This window comes from Leptopilina heterotoma, unplaced genomic scaffold, assembly GCF_015476425.1.
Source record: "Leptopilina heterotoma isolate Lh14 unplaced genomic scaffold, ASM1547642v1 Lhet_136, whole genome shotgun sequence".
NCBI classification, from domain to species: Eukaryota; Metazoa; Arthropoda; class Insecta; order Hymenoptera; family Figitidae; genus Leptopilina; species Leptopilina heterotoma.
The window spans coordinates 423,683-451,155 of record NW_025110857.1 but is presented as its reverse complement, the minus strand read 5'-3'; the positions used below and the strand labels follow the sequence as shown (position 1 = coordinate 451,155).

At 23.4% G+C, this 27,473-nt stretch overlaps 3 protein-coding genes across 7 annotated transcripts; all 3 read right to left on the bottom strand.

Annotated features, from left to right (window-relative positions):
* Positions 1-1,703: 1,703 nt before the first annotated feature.
* Positions 1,704-7,140, bottom strand: LOC122497747 (phenoloxidase-activating factor 2). Of its 5 annotated transcripts, none has more exons than XM_043605017.1 (8): positions 6,989-7,043; positions 5,776-5,866; positions 4,406-4,493; positions 3,987-4,257; positions 3,458-3,769; positions 2,892-3,160; positions 2,481-2,641; positions 1,705-1,976 (listed from the first exon to the last, which is right to left on the bottom strand). In XM_043605017.1, exons 3-8 carry the CDS (start codon positions 4,476-4,478, stop codon positions 1,773-1,775), a joined length of 1,290 nt encoding a protein of 429 aa, XP_043460952.1. In that variant the 5' UTR covers positions 4,479-4,493; positions 5,776-5,866; positions 6,989-7,043; the 3' UTR covers positions 1,705-1,772. The 5 variants fall into 5 exon arrangements, with proteins under 5 accessions (XP_043460954.1, XP_043460952.1, XP_043460953.1 ...); XM_043605018.1 differs by having other exon boundaries at positions 5,861-5,866; positions 6,989-7,040; XM_043605016.1 differs by having other exon boundaries at positions 1,706-1,976; positions 5,798-5,866; positions 6,989-7,072.
* Positions 7,141-8,099: 959 nt separating this feature from the next.
* On the bottom strand, positions 8,100-17,527 carry LOC122497746 (transmembrane protease serine 2-like). The gene is made up of 6 exons (XM_043605013.1): positions 17,082-17,527; positions 13,331-14,568; positions 10,257-10,416; positions 9,586-9,857; positions 8,705-8,922; positions 8,100-8,289 (listed from the first exon to the last, which is right to left on the bottom strand). Exons 1-6 carry the CDS (start codon positions 17,414-17,416, stop codon positions 8,176-8,178), a joined length of 2,337 nt encoding a protein of 778 aa, XP_043460948.1. The 5' UTR covers positions 17,417-17,527; the 3' UTR covers positions 8,100-8,175.
* Positions 17,528-22,018: 4,491 nt separating this feature from the next.
* Positions 22,019-26,677, bottom strand: LOC122497745. The gene is made up of 3 exons (XM_043605012.1): positions 26,235-26,677; positions 24,463-24,679; positions 22,019-22,621 (listed from the first exon to the last, which is right to left on the bottom strand). The coding sequence occupies exons 1-3, from the start codon at positions 26,473-26,475 to the stop codon at positions 22,471-22,473; spliced, it is 609 nt and encodes a 202-aa protein (XP_043460947.1). The 5' UTR covers positions 26,476-26,677; the 3' UTR covers positions 22,019-22,470.
* Between the last annotated feature and the right edge of the window lie 796 nt (positions 26,678-27,473).

Genomic DNA, 27,473 nt, shown 5'->3' with positions numbered 1-27,473 from the left:
GCATCACGCGCGGTTTACACTATCGAAATAACGAGACCAGTGCTGCCACTAGAAGAAACGTAATTCTTTACAATTTTTACCTGTAAATGTAACTTTTACAAAAAGAAAACTTAGGAAAATTAAATTTCCGTATTAGAACTGTCTAAATTAGGGATGTATCCCCCTTTTATTAATAATTAAAGTCAGATTAAATTTCTCGAAATTCTAACAATGAGAGCAATGAGTCGAACTGATCGTCAACTGCCAACTTCACAGCAGTTTTTCTATTTTGAAGAATTTTTCTCAATATTTCTGTTAATTTACTGATTTTTCAAGAAATTTCTTTCTAAATAAACTCGGAAGTAAGTAAATATTAGAATTAAACTGTTTATTAAGTGATTTTCTATTATAAATACTGCTTTTCACGTGCGAGAGAAAAGTTGGTTCTGCAACCACAGGGGCGGACTTAAGAAATGTACCTTTTCAGTGCCGTCTAAATTAGGGGGGTCCATAGTATTTTCCGTATTTTCAAATATTTCAGTAAATTATAAATTATATTAATAATAAAAAGATTATTTTTTAATTAATTAATTGCCATTTTATTATTTAGGGAATAATTATCTATTTCAGTTAAAAGGATAACTCTGTTTTTTGTTATTTTTAATAAAAAATATATAAAATTGTGTTTTTAATTGAAAAATTCAAAACGGCGGTTTTCTCAGACAAAATTAAAATTTTTATGATTTGATTCAAATTGACTGTTTTTATTTAAATTTTTCTGTTATTAATTTTAATTAAAGATTTAAAGGATGTAATTAAATTTTTTGCATTTACACCTATAAAAATTCATTTGCTTTACTAAATTGTTTATTAAAAAAATATATAATAATTTTACTTAACTAAATAATTTTTAATTAACTTTAATTAATATCAAAAATAGTAGGTAATAATGAAAAAACTTAATTTAAAAATAAATGAAATTTATTTATTTATTAAAGAATAATAATTTGGGCAATGCCCAAATAAATAAGTAAAAATAAATAAAATAATAATTAGAAAAATAGTCAAAAAAATAAGTAAAATAAATTAATGAATAAAAATTGTACATTAAATTAAAATAATTTTACATTAATTAAAGTAAAATTTTAATTAAATATTAAATTCAATTCAAAAAATTAAATAACTATTTTTTTTATTCACATAGAGAAATAAAAAACGGGAAATTTTTTAATTTTAAAACTTATATTTCAAGTTTTTTTCTACACAATAATAATATACAAATTTTACGAATTACAAAAATACACAAAGACATTAAGTTTTTTTTTGCTTATTGAATAATTTATAGATAATAAAAGCTTTTGAGCTCTTTTCGAATTTTTTTTTATGACAATATCAAAATGTTGATAATAAAAGATAAATATGATCAAAGATGAAAATGATACAATAATTTTATATTATAACTATAAGAGTAATCTTTCAGTTCATTAAATTCCAAATCTTACAGTCTTAAAAATTTATACAAACAATTTTCGTACTTTTTCAGTTCATGTTTTTTTATCTTTTTATTTATTGACTTTTTTTATTTTCATTTTTCTCTTTTCAAAATTTCTTTCATTTTCAAATTATTGAAATTATTTATTTTTAATTATTATTTTTAATTAATATTTTTAAATATTCATTTTTAATTATAATTTACAATTATAATTTTTTATTATAAATTTTATTATTTTTAATTACTAATTTTGGAAATTAATAATTAAAAAAATGAACTGAAATTTCAATGTAAAATTTTTTTAACGCTGAAATTGATAGGCGGATTGATCTAAATTATAGTAAACAATTTGTTCATTAATCCAATGACGTGCAGATGCAATTTTTGCATAAACTCCGGGAACATTATTTTCGGCGCAACCAATTCCCCAGGCGACGATTCCAGCTTGTACGTAACGACTTGGATCTCTAAGCAAAGGACACACCAAAGGACTGCCTCCGTCACCCTAAAAATTAATTACATCAAAATTATAATTACAATTTTAAAAGAAATTTTATTCTTGAATTAAAATTATTCTATAATTTTTAGGACTTGTATTTAATTTAAATTTTGTTTTTTTCTAAATTTTTCAATTCTAAAAATTTACTGAAAAGAAAAATACCTAAATAAATTTAAAATCTATATTTTTTTTTATAAACAAAAATGAATTCTGAAAACTTTATAATTTTTTTCAATTCCTTTATCTGTGAATTTTTGAAAATTTAAACTTTACGGAAATTTTTTTGTCACTTCGTTCAATTCAATTTTATTATGAAAATACAGTTTTTTGAATATTAAAAAATTAATCTTCAACTGATAAATAAATAAATATTTAATTTATATTCACTTTAATATAATAATTTACGGAAATATTTAAGTGGAAAATAATTCGTTCAATTGAACGTTCAAAACTTTAGGATAAAGAATCATTTATAATTCCTGAATGATTGTCATTCGAATTATTTAATACCTTGCAAGTATCTTTTCCCTCTCCGCCAGCGCAGATGAAAGTTTGATGAAGATTAAAATATTTCCCAAGTCTCGTGTTTCTCAACGAATTTTGACAGGTATTATGAGGCACTATTGGCAATTCGACTTTCTTCAAAATAACTTGATATTTTCCTTCTTTACCTGAAAAGTAATTACAATTTATTAGAACTGACGTTATTTTTCAAATAAATTTATTTCTCTTTTTGAATAAGTTTGTTTCTTTTTCTGTGTAAATTTGTTTCTTTTCTTGTGTAAATTTGTTTTCTTTTTCTGTGTAATTTTGTTTCTTTTTCTGTCTAAATTTGTGTCTTTTTTGTGTAAATTTGTATCTTTTTATTAAATTAAGAAATTATTATTTATTTATTATGTGGTAAAAAAATAATTATCGTACCGAAAACATCTTTGCCCCAACCGCTGGCGAAACATCGTGCTCCATCGAATTCGTCACCTTCCTCGGGAAGACAAACCACGTCCACATTTTCCGCCTGATCAACTGGCGTTTTTAGAATCAAGAGAGCAAAATCATTGTACAATGCTCCAGAGTGGAAACCCTCGTGGACAACGACAGCCTGGACTTCACGATCTTGATGGGGATAAATCTCATTTTTCGTTTGTGTGTCCCATTCACCGGCTCGAACTTTGAAGGAACTTGCCTCCTTTCTAAAGGGAAGAAAAAAGCAAAAGAAAATTAAACTTTCTCGTTAAAACTAAATTCATTCTTGCAATTAAATTTTGAAATTAAAATTAAATTAATTGTTGAAATTAAATTTCCAAATCAAAATTAAGTTTTAATAATAAAATTAAATTCATTTTTGAAACTAAATTTCAATATTAAAATTATGTAAATTCATTTTTGCAATTAAATTTTGAAATTAAAGTTAAATTATAATTGTCGACATAAAATTATCAAATTGACATTAAATTTTGAATAGCAAGTTTCAAATTAATTTAATGTACCCATTGACACAGTGAGCGGCAGTAAGAACAGCTTGTCGATGAATAAGTGCGCCTCCACATTGATAAAAGTTGACTTTCTGACCAGTATTGCTGAAATCTTCTTCCCTCAAAATAGCCACCATCCATGGAAATTCGCCAAATTGAGCCTCGTTATCTTTATAGCCGGTTATCCGAAATCCAACACCTTCTGGATTACGTTGACCACATCCCTTACGAACTGTCGGCGGCGGGGTAATTTTATCTTTTGGATCCTTTATAACATCGGGAATTTTGCAACAAATATCCAAATATGCGTCACAAACACCTTGAATTCTAAAAGCAAAAAAAGAAAATAAATAAAAGTTAACTTTTTGCTGAATTAAAAAAATTTCTGCTTCCGAATTAAAAAGAGTACTTTTGCTGAATTAAAAAATATACTTTTTTTGAATTAGAAAATTTTGTTTTTAAATGGAAAAGTTTGTTCTGAATAAAACAAAATTTTCTAAATTAAACTATGTTTTTATTTTTTTAAAAAAATAAAGAAACAAACCTAATGTCAATGATTCCAATTCCATTGTCTATGATTGTGTTGTTTTGACATTGATAATACGGAACGCATTCGCAGTCATCTGGTTTGTTATTTTTTTGATTATCCGTGCCAAGAATTGTGGTCGGTGAAGTGTTTCCTGTACTTTGTTTAGGATTAAAAACACTGTCAATTAATTCGTCTAAATTCGTATTATCGCCGGCTTTACTCTCTACTGGTTGAGAAGCTTTTCCCTGATTGAACACATTGTCAACTAATGTGTCCAAATTTCCACCTGCAAAAAAAATACAAATTACTATCAATTTTTAAATAAGTCAGGTTAATTAAATTTATATTTAATAATTTAATTCATATTCAATAATTTTATACTTTCAAAAAAAAAGAAAAAACAAATTACGAATTATGTAATGCAATAAAATTACCAGAACTTTGTTGAGGAGCTGCTAAACAAACTCCAACGAAGAAGGAAATTAACGTGGCACGAAAGAACCACATATTGAAAAACTGCGACTGCAAAAAATAGAAAATTGTAAACAAAGATGAAATCAACGATAAATTATTGTATACAAAGAATAATTCAGTTTACAAGATTTTTTTCCTACAATTTATTAAACTGTTTATAAATTTTTTTCTTCTTCTAATTTTTCAAGAGAGAATTTTTTAAATTAATGTATTATTAATACAATTTTCACAATTAACATTAAGTGATTCAACTGAATGCGTTATAATATGTAATTTGAATTTCTGATTAACAGTTTATAATTTACTAAGGAAAAATCGAAGAGAAAATTAAATAAAAAAAAAAGTTGTTTAAAAAAACCTCACAAACTTGAAAAATAAAAATTTAAACGTAAATTGTAGAGAAATATTTTTAATTTCAAACGAGAGACGGAGGGAATTAAAAATTTGAAGGTCAAGAGCATGTCTAGAAAAAATTTCGTAATCTTTATATTTATATTCTCATGTGGTCAGTGAAAGTACGATGTCTGATTACTAATTAAAAAAAAGCTAGTGTTTTTCAAGAATACAAATAAACATTTTTTTCTGGTCGGAAAATTAAATATTTCTTTGAATGTTTTGTAATTAAAATTTATATAAAAGGGCAAAAAAGAGGAATATTTGCTTCAGTGTTGATTTTAGAAATTAAAATTATTGTTACAGGAATTCTAATTTAAGGTTCAACTAAATAAAAAAAGAAATAAATCAATAAAAAGAAATAAATAAAAAAAAGTTAAATTTAAATAAAAAGAAATGAGGGAGAAATAAAAAATAAGTAAAAAAGTAAATAACAAATAAAGAAATGTCTAAAAAATAAAGATAGAATAAAAAGTAAATAAATAAAAAACTTAAAAAATAGAATAAAGAAATAAACAACAATAAAGAGTTCTAAAGAAATTAAAAATCGAAATTTGAATATTTTTTAAAATTAACTCAGCAGCAGATAAATAAAAAATACAGAATAAAAAAAATGTCTAAGAAAACAAAAGATAGAATAAAAAATGTCTAAACAACAAAAGATAGAATAAAAATAAATAAAAAACTTAAAAATAGAATAAAAAATAAATAAAAATAAAAAGATAGAATAAAAATAAATAAAAAATAAATAAAAATAAAAAGATAGAATAAAAATAAATAAAAAACTTAAAAATAGAACAAAAAATAAATAAAAATAAAAAGATAGAATAAAAATAAATAAAAAACTTTAAACTAGAATAAAAAATAAATCAAAATAAAAAGATCTAAAAAAATTAATAATGGAAATTTGAATATTATATAAATTGAACTCAGTAACAGATAAATGAAAAAAGCCTGACGGATCGTGAGCGTCAGGTAATTGAGAGGGAAATCCCCGAATTCAATGAAACAGCGCAGGTAACCTCGACCTGCAAAAAAAAAAAAATCTCAAAGGTATAAATTTCAAAACTATTCAGTTTAAAGACATAATTATTTCCAAATAGAAATAAAATTTTGCTTAGAAATTTCTAATCGGGATTTCCATAAATTAAGAAAATTCCAATTTAAATTAAAGTTGAATAAACTAATTAAATAATAATGCTTCTAAACTTCAATTAAAATTCGAACCTATTAGTTTTAATTTTGAATGATAAAATCGACTGTTCAAGATTTTAATTTACAAACAAAAATATAGTCTTTAATTTAAATAAATTTACACGTACGCAATTTAAATGAGTAATAAAAATTTAATTTTCTATCACCTTGTTGGTATGTGTTTGAGAAAAATTAAAAGTTTTGAATACAAAGAAAAACAAAGAGTTGAATTAATTGGAAAAGGAAATTACTCAGCAGAAAATGATTCTAATTTAAAATTCACAACGTTGAAAATATCATTAAAAACAGTAATCAAATCCAGAAATATAACACAAATACACAAAAAAAGACACTTTTCCGCATTGTTAATACGACGTTCGTAAAAAAGTAATATTTTTATTTTTGGAACAATTTTTATTAATTTTTAATAATATATATTTTTGAAGATGATAATCATAATTTTAAAAATTGAACAAAGAAAGTAAAAATGGCACTGAACTTAATTATTTCCTCAGTAAAAATATTTTTCAATTTTTTGTAATTTCGCTGAAAGTTTGATTTAAAATCGAAAAATTCATAAATTTATAATTGTTCATTATAATTGTTTTTTAATTAATATTGTGATAAAAAAAGTTTAAGATCTATACTAGAAAAATACGACATAATATCGTAAATTGTATATAACACCGACCTTAAGTGTGAAAACCGGTCGAAAAACCGGTACGTAATTATCAAGATCACAAATAGTCTTCGTACAAACTTCTTACTCTCAATGATTAAATTTACTTTGTTTCGCATCAAAATAAAGTTTAAAAATAGATTTTTTTAAAATAAATTAGAAAAAATGAGATAATTTATTAAAATTTTGATTTAGAACTTAATTTCTATTTCGAATTTGAATTAAATTGCTTTTAGTGATAAACTGTTAAAATAATCTTCAATATCTGATTACTCACCAACTATCGATTGACTTGGAAAAGACTTAAAAGCGTCTTTACCGAGACCTGGATGAGGACTGAGTTCTTTTAGTATTCAATCTGAAATCATTGGCATCCCTACTTTTTCACACAGTTGTATAGAATCCTTTCCCTTCCTTGAAGACGATTTTTACACGTGGTTGGAGAGACTTGTGTCTCTCTGCAAAATGTTTCCTCAAAGAGAATTCATTTTTCCTTGACATCTGATTTTGAAATCTCCGATATTTCCGGAACTGCCGCTTTTTTTTTGACTCACCAAAAATCATAACTTTCAATCGAAGAAATCTAGAAAGAAAAATTAAAATAAGTAGAAATAAGTACATTTTTTTCAATTTATACGATAAAAAAAATGTACAAAAAAGAAAAAGAATTATACAGAATAAATGAATGCAAATTAAAATTTCGATTAAAGTTTTCGTTTTTTTTTTAATTAAACCCAAATTTGCAAATTAGGTAATTTATAAATAAAAGGAAAAATTCTGAACTTATGAAGCAGGTCAAGGTAGTCTCGACTGGAATTTTTGCATATATTCGAAAAAATAAAACACGTTTAATCGTAAGTAATTTAATTTGCATTTCCTTTACCCTTCAAAATTAATAGCATACAATTGATTTACTATAAATACCTCGATATTCTTCTTCTTCAAGTTTGCGATTTCGTGGAAAATCGAATCATTAAATGTTTTCATTATATATTTACATGAGAAAACTATTAAACATTTTTTCAGTAGTTTTTTCAAAACTATAATAAAATAAAATGCTTTTTTAAAACTATAAATAGAATAAAGTGTTTCTTTCTAAACTTTAATAAAATAAAATCTTTCTTTTCTAAACTATAATAAAAAAATGCATTTTTTAAAAGTACCTACAATAAAATAAAATGTTAAATCTTAAACGTTAAATATTAAGATAAAAAATATTTAGAGACCACTAAAATTTTTTTTTAGTTTCATTTATTAATAAGAAATTGTTCTTAAGTTTATGTTTCTCTCCTTTACATAATCATAATATAAAAAATAAAATAAAGCGAAAAAGAATAATACAAAACAAATACGAAAATTGTATTTGTAAAAATTAAAATGTCTTTAAATAAATTAGAAATATAAAAATAGTATCGGACTAGATTCAACTCACTTAAATAAAATAAATTCATTATTTAAAAAAAATTATACTCCGTAATTAGCAATCTGCTCATCGATCCATAATTTGTGTTTAGCGACACTGGTATAAACTGCAGGATTTAATGTTCCACATCCTATGCCCCAGGATACAATTCCGACCTGAGAATTTATTTATTATTGAATTTTTTAAACGAATTCGAAACTTTGGAAACTCTTTTAAAAAATGCTTTCTTTCACAGAGTTGCCACAAAAATTTAATTTTGTTTCGTCGAAATTTCATAGTTTATGAGTCAAACAAAAAAGATACAAAAATTCAGAATTTTCTTATGAATTCTAAAAATTTAATTTTTTTCACCACTTTTAATAAAAATCCCTGAATTTTCCCTGATTTCCCTAATCGATTCTACTTTCCTGATTTTTCTCAGAATTCCCTGACCTGTGGCAACTCTGTTTCAATATTAAAATTTGTATTTTTTGAATTATTTATTTGAATTTTTTAGAATTAATATTCTAAAAAATTTCAATGCAATGAAAATTGCATTTTCTTTTTGGAAAATTAATTTTAAATTTTTACCTGTACGTATTGTCCGGTACTCATTGGACAAACCAAAGGACCTCCTCCGTCTCCTCTGCAAGTATCGTGACTGTCTTCTCCTCCAGCGCAAATAAAACTTCCGTGAAGTTGAAAATATGCCCCAAGTCTCGTTTCTCTCAAACGATTTTGACATTCCTCGTTATCAATTAGTGGCAAATCGATTTTTCTTAAAACCGTCTGATACTCTCCTTCAGTGCCTTTAAATATTCAATTTTTATTACTATGACCAACGAAAAATTCTATTCAATACTTAAAGTTAAATCCAAAAAAACATCAAATTATATTAATATATTTAAAATTTTTAATTTTTAATATCGCTAATGAAGTTTAGGAATGATTCTTTTGATGCTTCGTTCAAATTTGAATTTTATATATATTTTGTGAAAAAGAGAAAAAATAAATTCATAACGAAGTAAACATTTAATTTATTTATTTGTTCACTTTATTATGAAAAATTTATTTATTTTAAAAAATTTTCATTTTCGAAAATAGGTATTTGAATAAAAAAACAATTTCGTTCATTTGAACGTTCAAAACTTGTAATAATTTTTCTAAAGTTTAGATTGTATATTGTTTTATAATGTCTTGTATTATATCTTATTGTAATTTTCCTTTTTTACAATATTGTACTTTCTATAACTTTGTATCATATAGATTATAAAAATTATATAACTTTGTATTATAAAGATTATAAAAAATTCAAATTAGAAAGTTTTCGAGAAGGAAATTATTATTTTTATATACAGAAAAGATATTAGTAAATCCCGAAACCTTGAAAGTAAAAAAATGTTGAAATAAAAAAAAAAAAAGCTTTTGTTTTCGTTAAGTTTTTTTTAGAATAATTTTGATTAATTTCTTACCAAATGCACTGCGACCCCATCCGGTAGCGTAACATCTTGTACCGGGGGGGAATTCTTGCCCTTGAAAAGGTAAACAAATTGGCATCACGTTTATCGAGTACGTAACAGGGTTTTTCAAAATCAGTATTGCCACATCATGATATAATGCTGCGTTGAAAAAATGTGGATGTATAATCACAGTCTCTATTTCAACCTCTTGAAAAGGCAATGGCTCATCAATCGTCTTTGTGTCCCATTCTCCGAAGCGAGCCACTAAATTGCTAATACTGCGACTGAAATTCAACCAAAGAGTTCAGTAAAAGAAAAATTATTAATTAGCTTTTCCTCTAAAAAATGCTTTCATAAATTAAAAACCATGATTTCTCTTCCAAGAATTTTTAATTTTAGTTTTCTTTTTTAATGCTTAGTTTCTTTTTCATTAGTTTTTTTTAGAAATTAATGTATAAAAAAATTCTTTTAGAACTAAAATTTTCGAATTACTTATTTTTTTTCTCAATTAATATTAATTATTTAAATAAGACATCCTTATTTTGAATTAAGCTAAACCTATTTCAAATTACCTATGAAACTTAACGTAATTTTTTTCTAATACAGAAATTAGGATGAGAACATTTAGGAAAATAAGGGAAAAAATTTAATTAGGACGTAGATTTTTGAGAGAAAATTCTTACTTTTGCATGCAGTGTCCAGCGGTGAGAACAATTTTCGAGTTAATCATTGAACCTCCACAAAGAAAGGAATCACTTTGTCCGAAATATCGAAGTAAAATAGCCACCATCCATGGGAATTCTGCAAAATACGTTCTCTCTGGATTTGATGAAGCAGTTTGCTCTAGAAAAAAATTAGCAATTAGTTTTATTAATAAAGCGGAAACATTTTTTTTTTAATAGAACATTATTTTCACACAGAATTATTTTTTTGCTTTTAAATCAAAATTCTTTGTTGTAGGCTCGGAACGAATTTAAGGTGCAAAAAAGAATTTATTCTAGTTAATTTTAGATTGTAAAAAAGGTCGAAAAAAATATTTTAATTTTACTGAATTAAATTAGTTGATATTTTATTAGAATTTTGCTGCTCTCTAAATCTGAATCAGCGAAAAAAGCGCTGTTTTAACCAGTGAACGAAGTTTTCACTGAAAAATAGTGGAATTTACTGAAGATCAGTGGATGTCACTGAAGCATTCAGTAAACTCTGCGTGTGCGCAGAAGTGTAAAATACTCGTAGCGTCATTTCCATTCCAATGTGTCACATTACGCGGAATGTTTTTTTTACATTAGTGACAAATTAATTTAAATTGGATGAAATTAGTGATTAGTAAGTAGTGATTTTAAAGTAAACATTAAAGTGAGCATATTTTCTGTGGTTTCGGTGGTGAGTTTAATAAATTTTAAAGTGGTTTTCCTTGAATTGGAAAAATAAATTTATAATGAAAATCTAACTCTAAATTCACAAGAATATTAGTGTTTTAAGTATAATAAAAAATTATAAATCATATACCCGTAAACATTTTAGACACATATTATTGCAAAATTTTATAATTGTTGGTTATAAATTGATTGAAAAGAAAATTAATACAGCTGCCATATTCCATAATACGTAACCGCTGATTGGACCAGCGACTATTCGCTGATTCTCAGTGGCATACTTATAGCTATTTGAATTAGCGACTATCCGCTGAGAATCAGTGAGTTTTCGCTGATTCTGATTTAGAGAGTGAGACAAATTTTTTTGGCGTTCTATAAAATTCGAAACTGTATTTTTAAATAAATAAAATTGTTAGTAATTATTAATCTTTTTAATGAGGGTTGACACAAACATTTAAATTTGTTTTTTCCTAATTTCCAGACCGATTTTAATTTAAAACTTTGAAGGTTTTTACTCAAAAAATAAAATTATTTCTTGTGAACTCCTTTCAATTATTTTCGAAATTACAATAAAATTCTTGAAAAAATGAATTATTTTTAAAAAATGGAACTGAAATACATTAAAAACTAATTCTTTTGAGTTTTAAATAAAATTTTTTGAAAATTCAATTTTAAAACAAAATTTTTAATTTAAATAGTTTTAAAATTACCTAATTGATAAAACTTGTAATAATTGTAACTCTTTCGAAAATTAAGTTATTAATTATTAAGTTAAAATTCTTTGAAAATTTGCTTTTTTAAAAACTGTCCAATGAAATTCTTCAACGAATTTTATTATTTTCAATTCAAATTCTCAAAATTTCAATTAATTTTATAAATCATTAATTCAACATTTTTAAAAATAAAATTTTTAAAATTTAAAAATATCAAATAAAAAATTTTTCTATGGAAATAATTGAATATTTCAAAGAACTTTTATTAAAATTCTATTCAAAATAATTAAATTCTTGCAAAAATTTTCGTTATTTATGAAAATAATTAAATTCTTTCGAGAAATATAATTAAAATTTATCCAAAATAATTGAATTTCTGCATAAAATTTTATTCTTTATGGAAATAATTGAATTATTTTGAGAAATTTGATTGAAATTTCTGAAAGTAATTGAATTCTTTCGAGAAATTCTAATATAATTAAAATTATATCCAAAATAATTGAATTCAAACATAAAATTTTACTCTTTATGGAAATAATTGAATTCTTTCGAGTACATCTATTAAAATTTCCTTTTAAAATAATTGAATTTCGGCAAATAATTCTATTTTTTATGGAAATAATTGAATTATTTTGAAAAATTTTATTAAAATTACATCCAAAATAATTGAATTTCTGCATAAAATTTTACTCTTTATGTAAATAATTGAATTCTTTCGAGAAATTCTATTAAAATTTCCTTTTAAAATAATTGAATTCTGTCGAGATATTTTATTAAAATTACCTTTTAAAATAATTGAATTTCGGCAAATAATTTAATTTTTTATGGAAATAATTGAATTATCTTGTGAAATTTGATTGAAATTTCTTAAATTAATTGAATTTTTTCGAGAAATATAATTAAAATTATATCTAAAATAATTGAGTTCAAGCATAAAATTTTACTCTTTATGTATGTAAATAATTGAATTCTTTCGAGAAATTCTATTAAAATTTCCTTTTAAAATAATTGAATTCTTTCGAGAAATTTTATTGAAATTTCTTTTTAAAATAATTGAATTTCGGCAAATAATTTTATTTTTTATGGAAATAATTGAATTATTTTGTGAAATTTGATTGAAATTTCTGAAAGTAATTGAATTTTTTCGAGAAATATAATTAAAATTATATTCAAAATAATTGAATTGTTTCTAGGTATTTAATTACATTGTATTGAAATTGATTGATTTCCTTCAAAAAATACTTGTATTTGTAAAAATAATAAAACTCTTCCAAAAAATTTTATTAAAATTGAATAAAAATTTTCCAGAAATCTAATTTTTCAAAATTTAAAATAACAGTATTTAAAACTTAGATAATTTTTTAAATAAATCTCAAATTGTTATTAATTTACTTTTAACTAAAAAATTAGTTTAAGTTTAGATTAATTTACTTTAATTAGAAAATTAGTTTCCTCTCGACTTCGAACGTTGAGATAAATATTAAAAGATGTATTTTTCTTGTTGACTAGAATAATAAATTAGTAGTGAAAAAGTTGTAGAATAGTGTTTGTTGTTGCTGGTCATTATTTAAAGAATTTCAAGATAAATTGAGATAAGTTGAGATAAATAAATATTTCAAGATAAATTGAGATAAGTAAATAATTCAAAAAGAAATGTAAAAAAATTACCTGTAACGAAAATATTACTCGAAAATCCACATTGATTATCAAAAAATATACTGCTCCCCAATTCAGAATGAGCAACAGCAGTGACAGTAGTGGTCCTCTGAATATTTTGAAAACCATTGACTCGACAGCAAACGTCGCCTTCATTTTTACACAACGCAAAACCAGCGTCAATTCCCTCGTATCCTTCTGGATAGACGACATTATCTCCGGAACAAATTGTCATCTTCATACATTTACATTCGTCCTGCGTTCCCGAATAATGAACATCCTGATTATTAATCTCCGTATCAGCTGACAACAATTGTGGCGGCGATTGCGTGAAAATAACTCTGCAACACGTCTCCTGAAGATTCGCGCAGAAACTTCCGAGCGGAAGCAGTGTGCCCATACCAACAAGGGGATTGTAACTCCCCGAGCCGCTGAATGAAATATATCCGAGAACATTACACTGAACGGTCGGTATGCAAATGCACGTTTGTCCAGCCATGAAATTCGGATATCCTTGAATTTGAGGGGCGATTTGACTTTGGAGAACTTGAGGAGCGATTTGACTTTGAAGAAGTTGAGGGGAACTTTGACTTTGGAAAACTTGAGCAGAAAATTGATTTTGGACAAATGGATTTTGAGCAACTAGAGGCGAAAGTGGATTTTGGACAATTTGAGGTAAAACTTGATTTGGAGCAACTTGGGGCCAAGTGGGTAGAGTTGGTGTTAAAGCCGGAAGTCGAGGATCAATTGAAGGTAAACGAATAGTTAGGATTGGAGAACGTGTGGTACCGGCGGGAATATTCGGGAAAGGAAATACTCGACAGCAGATTTGATTGGGCAAAATGCAGACTTGATTTTGTCTGGGATTGAAGGGATTTGATCCGGGATAGTTGGTGATTGGATTTCCGACAATGTAGCCGTTCACGCATTGAAATGTGTAAACGCAGAGGCAGTAGTTGGGGGGGAAATATGTTGGTGGAACGGTTGGGCGCATTGTTAGGGTTATTGGAGGAATTGTTGGTCGAATGGTTATCGGAGGGGGCATTGTAGGTCGAGTAGTCATCGGAGTTGGTCGAGTAGTCATCGGAGTTGGTCGAGTGGTCATCGGAGTTGGCATTGTTGGTCGAGTGGTCATCGGAGGAGGCATTGTTGGTCGAGTGGTCATCGGAGGAGGCATCGTTGGCCTGGGAGTAGTCGGCACAACTCTCAAGTAACAACAGACTTCAAAGTTACCGGTGCACTGACGAGATCTGAAATTTAGTCAAAATTAGTACCAATTAATTAACCAATACCAAGTTAATTAATTAAACTATACCAATTTAATTAATTAACCAATACAAAGCTAATTAATACAGTCTTTGCACTCGATAATTAATTTTAACAGGGTTGCTACAAAATTAAACTTTTATTTCTCCCTGATTTCCAGACCTGTTTTATTTAAAATAAATGTTTATTCATTATTATTTTTCCACAACAATTGAAATTTTAATTTTTAATTTAAACCTCTTGAAACTCATTAATTTATAAGAATATTAAAATAAAACATAAAGAAACTAATTACTCCGAGTCTTCGACTCGGAGTAATTAGTTTCTTCGTGTTTTCAATTTTTAATTCAATTATTATTCAAATAATTATTCATATTTTTAAAGATTTTAATTTGAAACCTTTTCAAAATTCAATTATTTCTAAAAATTCACGTTATAATGATTTTAATATTCAATTATTTAAAATTCATTTAGAAATCAATTTTGACGAGAATTTGAACAAATTTTTGATCATAATTGACGAGAAACAAAAAAAGACAATAAAATTCAGAATTTTCTTATTAAGTCTAAAAATTTAATTTTTTACAGTACTTTTAATGAAATTCCCTAATTTCCCTGACTTCCCTCACCTGTAGCAATTCTGTTTAAAGAAAATTTCTGTAAAAAATTTAAAAATATTAGCAAGTCTTCAAAAATATGATTATATTTAAAAATAATTTTTAAAAGTATGTAATAAATAAAATTCATTAAAATAAAATTATATAAAATTTATTTTAATTAAATTCGACAAAATTTCCAATTAATTGGAAATAAAATTGTTACAAGAATAATTGCAATTTTGAAGGAACTCATTATAAATTGCATTTAAAAAAATTGAAATACTGCAAAGATTTTTATTATTTATGAAAATAATTGAATTCTAACAAAGAATTTTATTATTTATGGAAATAATTGAAATACAGCAAAAAATGTTTTTATTTATGAAAATAATTGAATTCTATTGTAAAGAATTTTATTCTTTATGGAAATAATTGAATTATTTTAGAAAAATTTATTAAAATTATAACGAAAGTAATTAAATTTCTCTGAGAAATTTTATTAAAATCTCCTTTTAAAATAATTGAATTTCGGCAAATAATTTTATTTATTATTGAAATAATTGAATTATTTTGAAAAATTTTATTAAAACTACATCCAAAATAATTGAATTCCTGCATAAAATATTATTTTTGTGGAAATAATTGAATTATTTTGAGAAATTTGATTGAAAATATTTCTGAAAGTAATTGAATTCTTTCGAGAAATATAATTAAAATTATATCAAAATTAATTGAATTCCATAGCATAAAATTTTATTCTTAATGGAAATAATTGAATTCTTTCAAAAAATTCTATTAAAATTTTCTTTTAAAATAATTGAATTCTTTAGAAAAATTTTATTAAAATTTCCTTTTAAAATAATTATTATTATAATTATTTACAAAAATAATTGAATTCCTGCATAAAATTTTATTTTTTATGGAAATAATTGAATTATTTTGAGAAATTTCACTAAAATTTTGTTTTAAAATAATTAAATTCTTGCAAAAAATTTTATTATTAAAAAAATAATTGATTTCCTGTATAAAAATTTATTATTTAAGAAAATACTTTAATTTTTTCGAGGAATTTTATTATTTTTAAAAATATTTGAATTCTTTTGAAACAATTTATTAACTTTAAATCTAAAAATAATTGAATTCCTGTAAAAAAAATTTATTATTTAAGAAAATAATTTAAATCTTTCGAAGAATTTTATTAAAATTTCTGAAAATAATAATTGAATTCTTTTGAAAGAATTTTTATTACAAATTTTGAAAATAATTAAATTGTTTTGAGGAATTTAATTACAATTGTATTGATAATAATTGAATTCCTTGGAAAAATTCTATTATTTGTAAAAATAATTCAATTCCTTCGAAACATTCTATTATTTGTAAAAATAATTGAATTCTTGCAAAAAATTGTATAAAAATTTTTGAATATGATTAAATTCTTTCGTCTTTCTCCTTCACTATAAATTCTTTCGAATAATTTAAGTAAAATTTTATTAAAAATACTAGATTTTTTTGCTTATGAATTTTATTATTTTTAAAAATCAATTTTTTCACGAGGAATTGAATTATAAAATATTGTACTCAAAATAATTATATTCTTATGAACAAATTTTACAAAAATTTTGTGAAAATAATTGAATTCCTTCAATTTTAACGAATTGAATTTTATTATGTAAAATATTTTAAATAATAGATTTCTTTCGAAAAATTTTCTTGATTGTTTTCAAATAATTGATTTATTTTAAATAATTCAATTCCTGTAAAAATTATATTCTTTATGAAAATAATTGAATTTTTACGAAAAATTTTATGCAAAATTCTCTTTAAATAATTCAATTCCTTAGAGAAATTTTATTTAAAATATCAGATATTGAAAATAATTGTATTTCACAAATACGTACCGAACATCAAGAGGTCCCAACATTCCCGTCAGAATAATATTATTATTAATATCGCACTGATAGTAGGGAACACAAATACAACCCGGTGGACCGGTGGTAGTTGTTTGAATCCTATCCAATTGTTGTAACTTATAAAGTTTATGTTTCAGCAAATGTAGAAAAAATAGACCCGAAGAACCTCCAAATCTCAAGTCGCCCTCAACCGGTGGATAAAGATTTGGATCGAATGACGTTAAATTTGTTTCCGAAATATTTCCATTCTCTAGAGCAAAACTAAACGTAATGTCAATGATTATTTGCATTAAAATAAATCCCAACGTTCGAGTACTCATCATTGTTTCACAGTGATGCAATTTTTGATGATGCTGCCGCCTTTTATATACCTCGGATGTTTGGTAATCCCTTGAATTTATGAAGAATAATATAAATAAAATCAGATATATTTGTCGAACGTCGACACGTCTCGTTGATCTGAAACCTAGCTGAGATAATTACACTGGTAACAATATTCGTACCTGGCACATTCCTGACAATTATTTTTCTTATCAATTCACAATTTTTTTTTTTTTTTTTTGTGCACAAAAAGGAAAAAAATTATGAACAAAAAATTAAATTAACGAAATAAACAGTGAAACCCATTATTAATATACAATGTAAAATAAAAAGCAAATCTTTAGACAATAAAAATGTTTATTTTAAAGAGAAAAAAAACCAACATAAGTAAAAAAAATTAATAATTAATAAAAAGTTAATAAAAGATTTAAGAAAATTAATAAAAGTAAAATAAAAAGCAGTTTTTTTTGTACAAAAAAATTTTTATTTAAAAGAGTAAAAAAACCTATCGAAAATATGTAAAAAAAATTACAATTACTTTTTGAAATACACAAATTCAATTGTGAATAAAAAATCAAATTTCTATAGAAAACATAATTTAGTTAATATTTATAATAATGGAACATTGCTGAAAAAAATGTAGTTAATATTAATAAATACGGAAATTAATATTTTCTACAACTTTCCTGTAATGGAACTTTGTGAAAACTGATAGACACTTTTGTTTTTTTTTCCTCTCATTTTGTCACACGCGACATTATTCGCATTAATGGATATTATCTTTGGGAAAGAGTATATAAACACATTATTGCGAATCTATTTACATGAACTACTTCTCGCGAAGGTAATAATAATTTTATTCACACAGAAAATCTATATTGTTTACTTTTATTTTTATAGTTGTCCTCTTTTCCATAGAATGAATTTCGTATAATCGTGCAGGCCTCGGATCGACTTTAAGGTGCAAAAAAAGACGATGAAAGAGATAAAAATTGTCGAAAAATGTTATTTCTTTTATTCAGTGTTGTCAAAAACATTTAATTTTTCATTTTCCTGAGTTTTCATTAATTTATAAAATTTATTAACTGAATATTAATTTATTCAAAATATCAATAATATTTATTTATTCAATTAATTATAAATATTTTTAAATAACTCTTTAGGACTTTTATTACTTATTTCTAAAAATTACAATTCTAAAACCTTGCAAAATTTAATCATTTTCAATAATTCTTTTTTGAAGACTTTTTTGGATTTCTAAAAATAAATGGTTAAATTCCAAAACTTAATTATTTTTTACAATTTTCAACTAAATTTTTTTTCTAAATCAGTTTTTTTTTAACTTTTCTGAAAGTGCTTCGAGAATTTAATTAATTTTTTCATAATTTTCTAAAAATCAAGCATATTTAATATTTTTAATTATATTTTTCAATTTAAAAAAAATTCATTTTCTTATATAATAAATTGTAATTGTTAAAAATAATTGATTTTTAAAAAATTATAATAAAAAATTTCCTAAAAAATTAGTTTTTTAAAAATATTTTAAATAAATAATTTTTTGAAAATATTAAAATTAAATTTTTGAAGAATTTTAATTGCAAATGTAAAAAATTTCAATAAAATTTTAATGATAAGTTTAAAAAACGTATTTTCGAAAATTTTATTTTTTTTTTTGAAGATATGTGAGTCTTGAAAAATGATGATAAAAAACCCCAAGAATTCTAGTTTTAAAAATATTGTAATTGAATTTTTCCAAAAATAATTTAATTTCTGACAGAAATTTTTAGAAAACTGAAGAAACTAATTAATTTCTTGAAGAATATTAATTAAAAACTTTCAAGATGATTATTTTCTTATAAAATTTAATAATAAAAAAAAAAAATTTGGATACGGTTTGAAAAATTGCAATGTAATTATTTTTTGTAGATATTTAAATTTTTCCAATCATTAAGTGAATAAAATAATTGAATTCTCAAAAATTACATATAATAAAACAATTTAAAGAATTACTTTTTTCAAAGATCTTTTAATATAATTTCTTTAAATCTAATTTTTATATAATTTTTTAATCTAATTTTCATATTCATAATTTTCATTATTTGAAGATTATTTATTAAAAAAATTTTTTTTAATCGAATTAAATTAAATTAAAATTTTTGAAAATATGTAATTAAAATTCTTCAAAACCTGGTTTTTAAAAAATTCTGAATGAAACTCTTTAAAAAGGTCAATTATTTTCAATAAAATTTGACAAAATTTCAATTAATTAAAATTAGTTAATTATTAATTCTTCAAAACTTGATTTTCAAAAATTTTGAATGAAACTCTTAAAAAATGTCAATTATTTTCAATAAAATTTGACAAAACTTCAAAATTATATTTAAAAAGTTTCTAATTTTAGTTTTCAAAAATTTAATTATCTGAAAAAAGTAATCAAAAATAATTTTTGAATGATTTGACAGTTATTTTTCACACTATAAATATTTAAATAGCATTTTATACTAGAAAATCGGTATTTTTTTGTAGTCTTTAATAGAAAAATCGAAAAAGTAAAATTTTTTGAAAATAAGTGCGAAAAAATTCAATTTTTAAAAATAGTGGAAAAATGTCGAAAAAATATAAATATCCGAGACCTGAAACGTATCTTAAAAATTAAAAAAAAATACATAATGAAAAAACAGTAAAATAAAAATTCCTAATAAAGAAAAAGTTGATATTTCCTTTTTTTTTAAATTTAAAATTCTTACAATTTGAAACGTAAAAAATGTCGACCAAAATAAATGATGATGAAAATGAACAAAAAACTTGTTTTTAATTTAATGTACAATATTTTATTGTTAAATATTCAGTTTTGTTTAAACAGACGAAAGACAAAATACATTGAGTTATATAATTATTATAATCAAAAAGTTAATATCGACGTACAAAGAAATTGTAAAATCAAAGTAAAAGGTGATTATAAAATCATACCTCTATAATTATATATACTAATTATATTGGTACAAAAAACGTGAAGATTAAATTTTTTTTATACAATTCTGTTTTTGTTTAGCATTAAACTGCAAATTGAAATAGAAAAATGTTATAATTAATTATATTCGATTTCTGTTTTTTCATTATTTCGTAAATTTTCAATGTAAAACTTTTATTATACATTAATTATCATCTTATCAATAACTTTAAAAATACACAACCCCAATAAATCGTATCGTCTCAAGAAAAAGAAGAAGAAAAAATTTGCAAAAATAAAAAAAATTATTTTTAATTTACTTTTATCGCCGATAATAATTAATAAAAGAAGAGAAAAATATTTTTCTTTCCACAAATTTTTCTCTCTTTTCTCCCACACGATAATAATTAAGTTGTGTATTTATTTATTTTTCACAGTTGCACGGACATGATCTTTTTTTTTGTGTTATGTGTCTTTTCTTTTTGTTCTATACAATTTGAAACAAAAATTAACTTTTACACATTTTCGAGAAATAATAAAAAAAAAGAAAAAAAAATGTCAAAACTTTTTTAAATAAGTCAAAAAGGCATAAATGCGCTTCTAATACGTGGAAAGAAATCAAAACTATTTAGGGTCTAAAATGTAAACAAACTGTCCTACCTACAATACTCTTTGTTTGGATGACCTCCAATGTACAAGAAGATCGTTTTTGGAAAGGATCATAAATCATTATCTAGTATAAGTCTCGAAACCGAGAAATAAAATAAAATGAAGATAAATATATAAGGAAGAAATATGAAACTCACAAGAGAAGTGCGCGACATTATTATTGTAAAACTTTTTCCTCGACTTTTTCGTTTGTAATGAATATTCGTTTTTTAAATCTTCACTTTCTTCCTTGTTCTTATAATCTTAATTATTATTTTCTTTTGTGATTCTCACACAATTAAATACATAATTCGAAACTATTTTGTGATTAATTTCTTAATGAAATCAGTACATGATCTATTTATTTAATTATTATATCTTCTTTCACACATTAATTATTAAAGTAAAGAAAAAAATCGTTCACAACAAAAAAAAAAGAAAAAAAAAATTCATGCGTATTAAAAAAAAAGTCAAAAAAAAGCACTTAATTATCTCAATGTTTTAATTTTCAATGAAAATTTACTATCTTGTAGATAAATTTTTAATTCCTTGTAATCACAAAGAAAAGTTTATTTTCAAAATTTTAAATGTTTAAATTTCACAAAAATTTACTATTTTACATTTGTAAATTTTAAATTCAATTCTTTGTTAATGACAAAGAAAATTAAGTTTTTAAAATTATTACTTTGAACCAGCAAAAGTTTTCAAAATTGGAAAAATTATCATTTTTATAAAATGTAATTTTTTAAAACGTAAATTTCGATTGAATTATTGTTAAATTAATTTTGATTGTCGTTAAATTAATTTTTAGATTGTTGTTAAATTTTCAATTTATCGGAAAACGGACAAAATTTCAGTGCTTTTTTTAAATTAAGTTGTTAAATTTGAATAAAACTTGGATATTGTCATGAATATTTGTTTTTAAATCGTCAGAAATCAAAATTTCAAATATTTCGATTTTAATAATTTCACATTCAAAACTAATATTATTTTTTTTCGGACCTTGTTTTCCTTTTATATATAATTGAATACTTGGTATTCAAAATTTGACAAAATTTATATAATTTGCCTATATATCAAAATAATATCAAAAAAATTCGTAACACATGATATATCAAGCCGTGCAACATTTGTCTCAATTTTTCGAGAATATAACTTGATAAATTCTTTTGATAAATAACTTTCAACTTATATTAATTAAATGCATTTAGTTAATCTAATTTTTTTTTCATTAAAAACGAAAAAAAAATTATTTACTAGTCGACTACATGCGATTATTTTTGAACTTCTAAATTTGATTTTGAAAGTTGAAAAATATTTCGCTTGTTTATAAATAATTTTTTAAAAAATAAAAATTAAGATTATAAATGCATTAACTTAAACATAATCTCTGTTAATAATTAACGTATAATTAATAATACTTGAGAGAAATAGATTGTAGTGTGGAATTGATGATTTTTATTTCGCCCGTCCTTTCTTTCCGCTGCTATTCCGCAGTGATTTCAATGCAGAAACAATTGGCACTCCCGATGGTTTTGGATTCTTGGGACAATATTTCAGTGTGTGTGAGTCATCCCCCTTCGCATTACAAATGGGACATTGGTACTTTCTGCGAAAAAAAGGGGTTTTTATTTTTCAGGTCAACGACTATTTGCTTTCTTTATTTTCGACACATGTTTATTTTTAAGTGTGAATTTTCTTTTTTCCCGGACCTTTTTTTTTTGCTTTGATTTTTGAGGCTTTAGAAAAATGTAGATAATGAATTTTTTTCACATTTTTCTCTGAGAAATTTCTTTTTATTGTGGGGGGTGATTTTTCAAAAAGAATTTTTTTCTGATTTGAGGGAAAAATGAATATAAAGTCAAAAGAAAATAAAACGGAAGAATGGAAGAAATATTTAAGCGATTGAAAGGGGAAAATATTGACATATTTGATTTTTAAAAACTGAAAATTTAAGTATTTAGACAGAAAAATATGTTTTTAAATAAAAAAAAAAGAATAAAAATTCGTTTTTGGTAAAACGAAACTTTATTTTATTATTTTGCTGACTTTTTAACGTAACTAAGAAAAATATGAAATAAAATTACAAATTTTAAAAGTTTAAATGAAATTTTTGTATTTCTTTCAAATTCTTATTAATTTCAAATTCAAATATTTCTTCAAATTTTATTTAATTCTTCGTTTCAATATATATGAAACAAAATGACAAATTTAAAACGTTCAAATTAATATTTTTTTTACTTTTTCCAAATTCTTATTTATTTAGTTTAAATTTAAATACTTCTTTAATTTTAATATTTTAGCAATAACACTTCTTTTATTATTTATAAAAATAAATGAATTCTTTCAAGAATTTTGTAAAAAATTTTCTAAATAATTTAATTTCTGGAAAAATAATTGAATTCTTTTGTGGAATTTTTAAAAAATGTAATTAATAAAAATAATTGATTTTCAGGGAAGAATTTCAGTATTTTTTTTATTAAAATTGTAAAATATTGAAAATAATTTATTTTCAGGGAAGAATTTCAGTATTTGTGAAAATAATTCGATTCTTGCGAAAAATTTTCTTCCAATTTTTTGAAAATAATTTCAGTATTTGTGAAAATAATTCGATTCTTGCGAAAAAATTTCTTCTAATTCTTTCGAAAATAATTAATGTGTATAAAAGAATTTAATTAAAATTTTTTAAATTGTTTCTAAGAAGTAAACAAATAATTTCATAATAATTTTTTTATTACACTTTTTTCAAATTCTTATTTATTTAGTTTAAATTCAAATACTTCTTTAAATTTTATTAGAAAATTATATAATTTCATTATTTTGCTGATTTTTTAATGTAACTAAAAAAAATGTATGAAAAAAATGACAAATTTTAAACGTTTATCTTAAACTTTTTTATTATTTCTTCCAAATTCTTATTTATTTATTTAAAATTCAAATATTTCTTCAAAATTCTTATTTATTTATTTAAAATTCAAATATTTTTCCAAACTTTATTTAATTATTTATTACAAAATGTGCGAAACAAAGAGACAAATTTAAAACGTTTAAATTAATATTTTTTGTTACTTTTTTCAAATTCTTATTTATTTGGTGTAAATTCAAATACTTCTTCAAATTTTATTGGAAAATTAATTTCATTATTTTGCTGATTTTTTAATGTAACTAAATAAAATGACAAATTTTAAACATTTAAATCAAAATTTTTTGTTACATCTTTCAAATTCTTATTTATTTATTTTAAGGAAAAATTCCTATTTGTTATAAAAAGTAAAAGTAAAATTAAAATAAATATATAGAATCTTTATAATTTTTTTTGAAACAATTGCAATAAAATTTTAATTTGAAGAACAAAATAATTTCGTTCGAATGTTTGGAACTTTGGCGACATAAAAAATTGGAAAATAAAATTCAAAATCGATTAAAAAAAATGGAAATACTTTCAATTACCTCAAAATTGGACAAACTACTCTTCCATCCCCGTCTTTAAGGATATGACTTTTGTAATAAATCGGTTGCTCGCCATTATTCTTGCAAAACACACATTCCGTTGGAAGTGGTTTCTTATTTTTTCGCTTCCTTGGCAAGGGCTTTGGATTGTCCTCTTCATTTTCGGATAGGAATTCATAATCCTTTCCATTTGATCTAAATTCATCCATTACGTCGGCTGTAAAAATTATAACCATTGCTTTTCAATCTAAAATGATTTCTCTTCTGTAAAAAAAAAGTGTTTTTTTTTCGTTCAAATTTCTATTTTTCTTCAAAAATATTTCTCTTCTGTAAAAAAAATGTTGTTTTTCGTTCTTTTGTTCTTTCTAAAAAATAAACATAAATTTTTACTTTGAAATAATTCTTTTTGTTCGAAAAATTGTCTTTAATTTTAAATTTAAAATTCAATTTTCGAAAAAAATGTTATTTATTTTTACGAATAATGAAACTTTCACAGGAATTGAATTATTTAAAAAAAAAAGTTTTAAAATTTAATTTTATTATTTGTGAAAATAATTGAATTCTTGGAGACGAATTTTATTAAATTTTTGTAAAATCTTATTAAAATTGTTTAGATATTGAAAATAATTGATTAAAATAATATAAATGTTATTTCCTCCAATTCTTTTGTCTATTCGTCTTCAAATCGTAAAAAAGGAGAATTCGATATTTTTCAAATCTGAGTAACGGTGAAATTTGTAAAACTTTGATACAAATATTATAAACGGCACGAGTTCGTTGAAAAAAATATTTACACTTTGAAAATTTGATCTAAAGAAATAAAATTTGTTTAGAAATATATATGTAGATTTGAGTATTGATACAAGATCATCATATGGTAATTTGATAATGTTTCTGTGACTTATTTTGTAAATAATGCACAATTTCGAAATCTCATAGCTATTGAGTATTGTTTTTATTATTATTATTACAAAGACAATGTCGTTTGATCTGAAAGATGGTAAAAATAATCTGAAAAACTATACAAATTGAAATTATAATCTAAATTGAAAAATTGAAATTTTCTCAATTAAAAAAAATATACAAAAATAGAAAAATTGAAAAAAAAATTCGTTTATTATAAATTTTCCTTCGGACTAATTTTAATTCCAATTTTCTAGAATATTAATTAAATTCTTTGTTTATCGATCAATGCGAATTAAAATTGTAAACGTCTCCACAATTACCACTCAAATTAACGGAAAATTTATTTACGGCAAACTTTTTTAGATACAAAATCACAAATAATTTATCTGATAATTCAAGAAATAGATTACACTTTGTATATTGGTAACATTGGTAATAACTAAACAATGAAAAAAACAATGTACGATCGACTTTTTTCAACTTCGCGTCAAAAGAAAAATTTAGGTTAAAAAGTTAGTCTGCCAACGCGGAGAAAATAATTTCCAAATCAAATTTAACGGAAAGTTAAAAATCAAGCAAGAAATAAACAATCAATCAAATACGTTTTATTTATAGAGAAAATAGAGAAAAATAGATAAATAAATAAGTTTAGGTTAAAAAGTTAGTCTGACAACGCGGAGAAAATAATTTTCAAATCAAATAGCGTTAACGGAAACATCAAAATCAAGCAAGAGACAATCAAATAAAAGCGTTTTAGTTCTAAATAGAGAAAATAAAGAAAAATTGATCCACCAATTACCGCACAAGAAAGAAAAAAACGTGGACGCCAGGCGATGAGATTAAAAAAAGAGAATTTTTGTACTTACGTTTGCATGCTGTTCCCCAATTAGCAGTCGCGCGTGAATCAGAAATTAACAATCGGTTAATTTCATCCTCGAGGGACAAGTGCAGAGGAAAAAATTTCGCAGGTTCATTCTCATTTGGCCTCACATTCATAATTGCCTGTTGTAAGGCATGCTGATGAGGCCACGGTAATTTTTGTTGCACAAATGTCGGCGGCACATTTGTATGCGGAAGAATAATAGTGTGAATCGTATACTTCATCATTTTCTTTTCTTTTCACTATAGTGTAAAAGTAGTAACTTTAAAAATTTAATTTAAAAAACAATCGCCGCATAAAACACTTTTGTCAATCTATTTTTTTTTCTCAAAAATTAAAAACGTCGCCTATATAACTTCACTAATTGAATTCTCGTATTCGTTTATGCCGGCCGGCTTCTTCGACTCGGAAGATTCAACAAGAAGATGTTACCACCCCTTAAAAGTAAAGGAGTAGGGAGAGGAGAGAGAGAGAAACTCCAACCGACCAATAGCAGAAATGGATTCTCAATTCTTGGAAAATGCGTTATTTTTCGGAGAACATTAAATAACGCTAATTTAAATGAATTTTCTTCTAGGTAAGTTTGGTTTTTAAATTACTTGGAAAATTTTAAAGTCTATTGAGTGTAGTTTTTAAATTTCCTGCGCAATTTTCGATGGTATTTTCAAACAAAAGAAAGTGTTTATTAGTGCAATTTTTTGAAATTATGCGCAGGTATCTCACGCTAAAGGTATAAGAGAGACATAAATTAGCCAATAGAAAAATATTAGAAAAAACTTTGAGAGATATATTTAGAATTCGTAACGGCCAAAAACGGAATGTAAACAAAGAAAAGAAAAAAAAACTCCTTGACAAGTTTTCTTGCAGAATGCATTATTTTAGAGGCTGTAACTTTTTTAAAATCACTACTAAAATACAATTATTACCATAACAAAATTATTATCACTTTTATAATGATTATTATTATCTATTATTATTATTATTATTATTATTATTATTAATATTACGATTATTATTATAATCATTATAAATATTATTATGTATTTTTTGTGATTTTTGTTCTTTTGACCTATCTAGGCCTTCTCATTACTCTACAAATTATTATGTATTATTATTATTAACATTATGATTATTATTATTGTAATCATAAATATTATTATCTATTATTATTATCATATAATTATTATTAATACAGGCTTCGCACTCGATAATTAATTTTAAAAAG

Bases quoted from the DNA above. Each gene is read 5' to 3' on its own strand.
- LOC122497747 (XM_043605015.1), bottom strand. From the start codon at position 4,478: ATGTGGTTCTTTCGTGCCACGTTAATTTCCTTCTTCGTTGGAGTTTGT. The intron at 3,770-3,986 runs GTTTGTTTCTTT...TTTTGCTTTTAG, and splicing joins ATTGGAATCATTGACATTAG to AATTCAAGGTGTTTGTGACG. The intron at 3,161-3,457 runs GTACATTAAATT...TCTTCCCTTTAG, and splicing joins GCCGCTCACTGTGTCAATGG to AAAGGAGGCAAGTTCCTTCA.
- LOC122497746 (XM_043605013.1), bottom strand. From the start codon at position 17,416: ATGATGAGTACTCGAACGTTGGGATTTATTTTAATGCAAATAATCATT. The intron at 10,417-13,330 runs GTAATTTTTTTA...ATTTTTTTCTAG, and splicing joins GAGTAATATTTTCGTTACAG to AGCAAACTGCTTCATCAAAT. The intron at 8,290-8,704 runs GTAAAAATTTAA...ATAAATTCTCAG, and splicing joins GTACCGGACAATACGTACAG to GTCGGAATTGTATCCTGGGG.
- LOC122497745 (XM_043605012.1), bottom strand. From the start codon at position 26,475: ATGATGAAGTATACGATTCACACTATTATTCTTCCGCATACAAATGTG. The intron at 24,680-26,234 runs GTAAGTACAAAA...TAATTTTTACAG, and splicing joins TTGGGGAACAGCATGCAAAC to CCGACGTAATGGATGAATTT. The intron at 22,622-24,462 runs GTAATTGAAAGT...TTTTTTTCGCAG, and splicing joins GTAGTTTGTCCAATTTTGAG to AAAGTACCAATGTCCCATTT.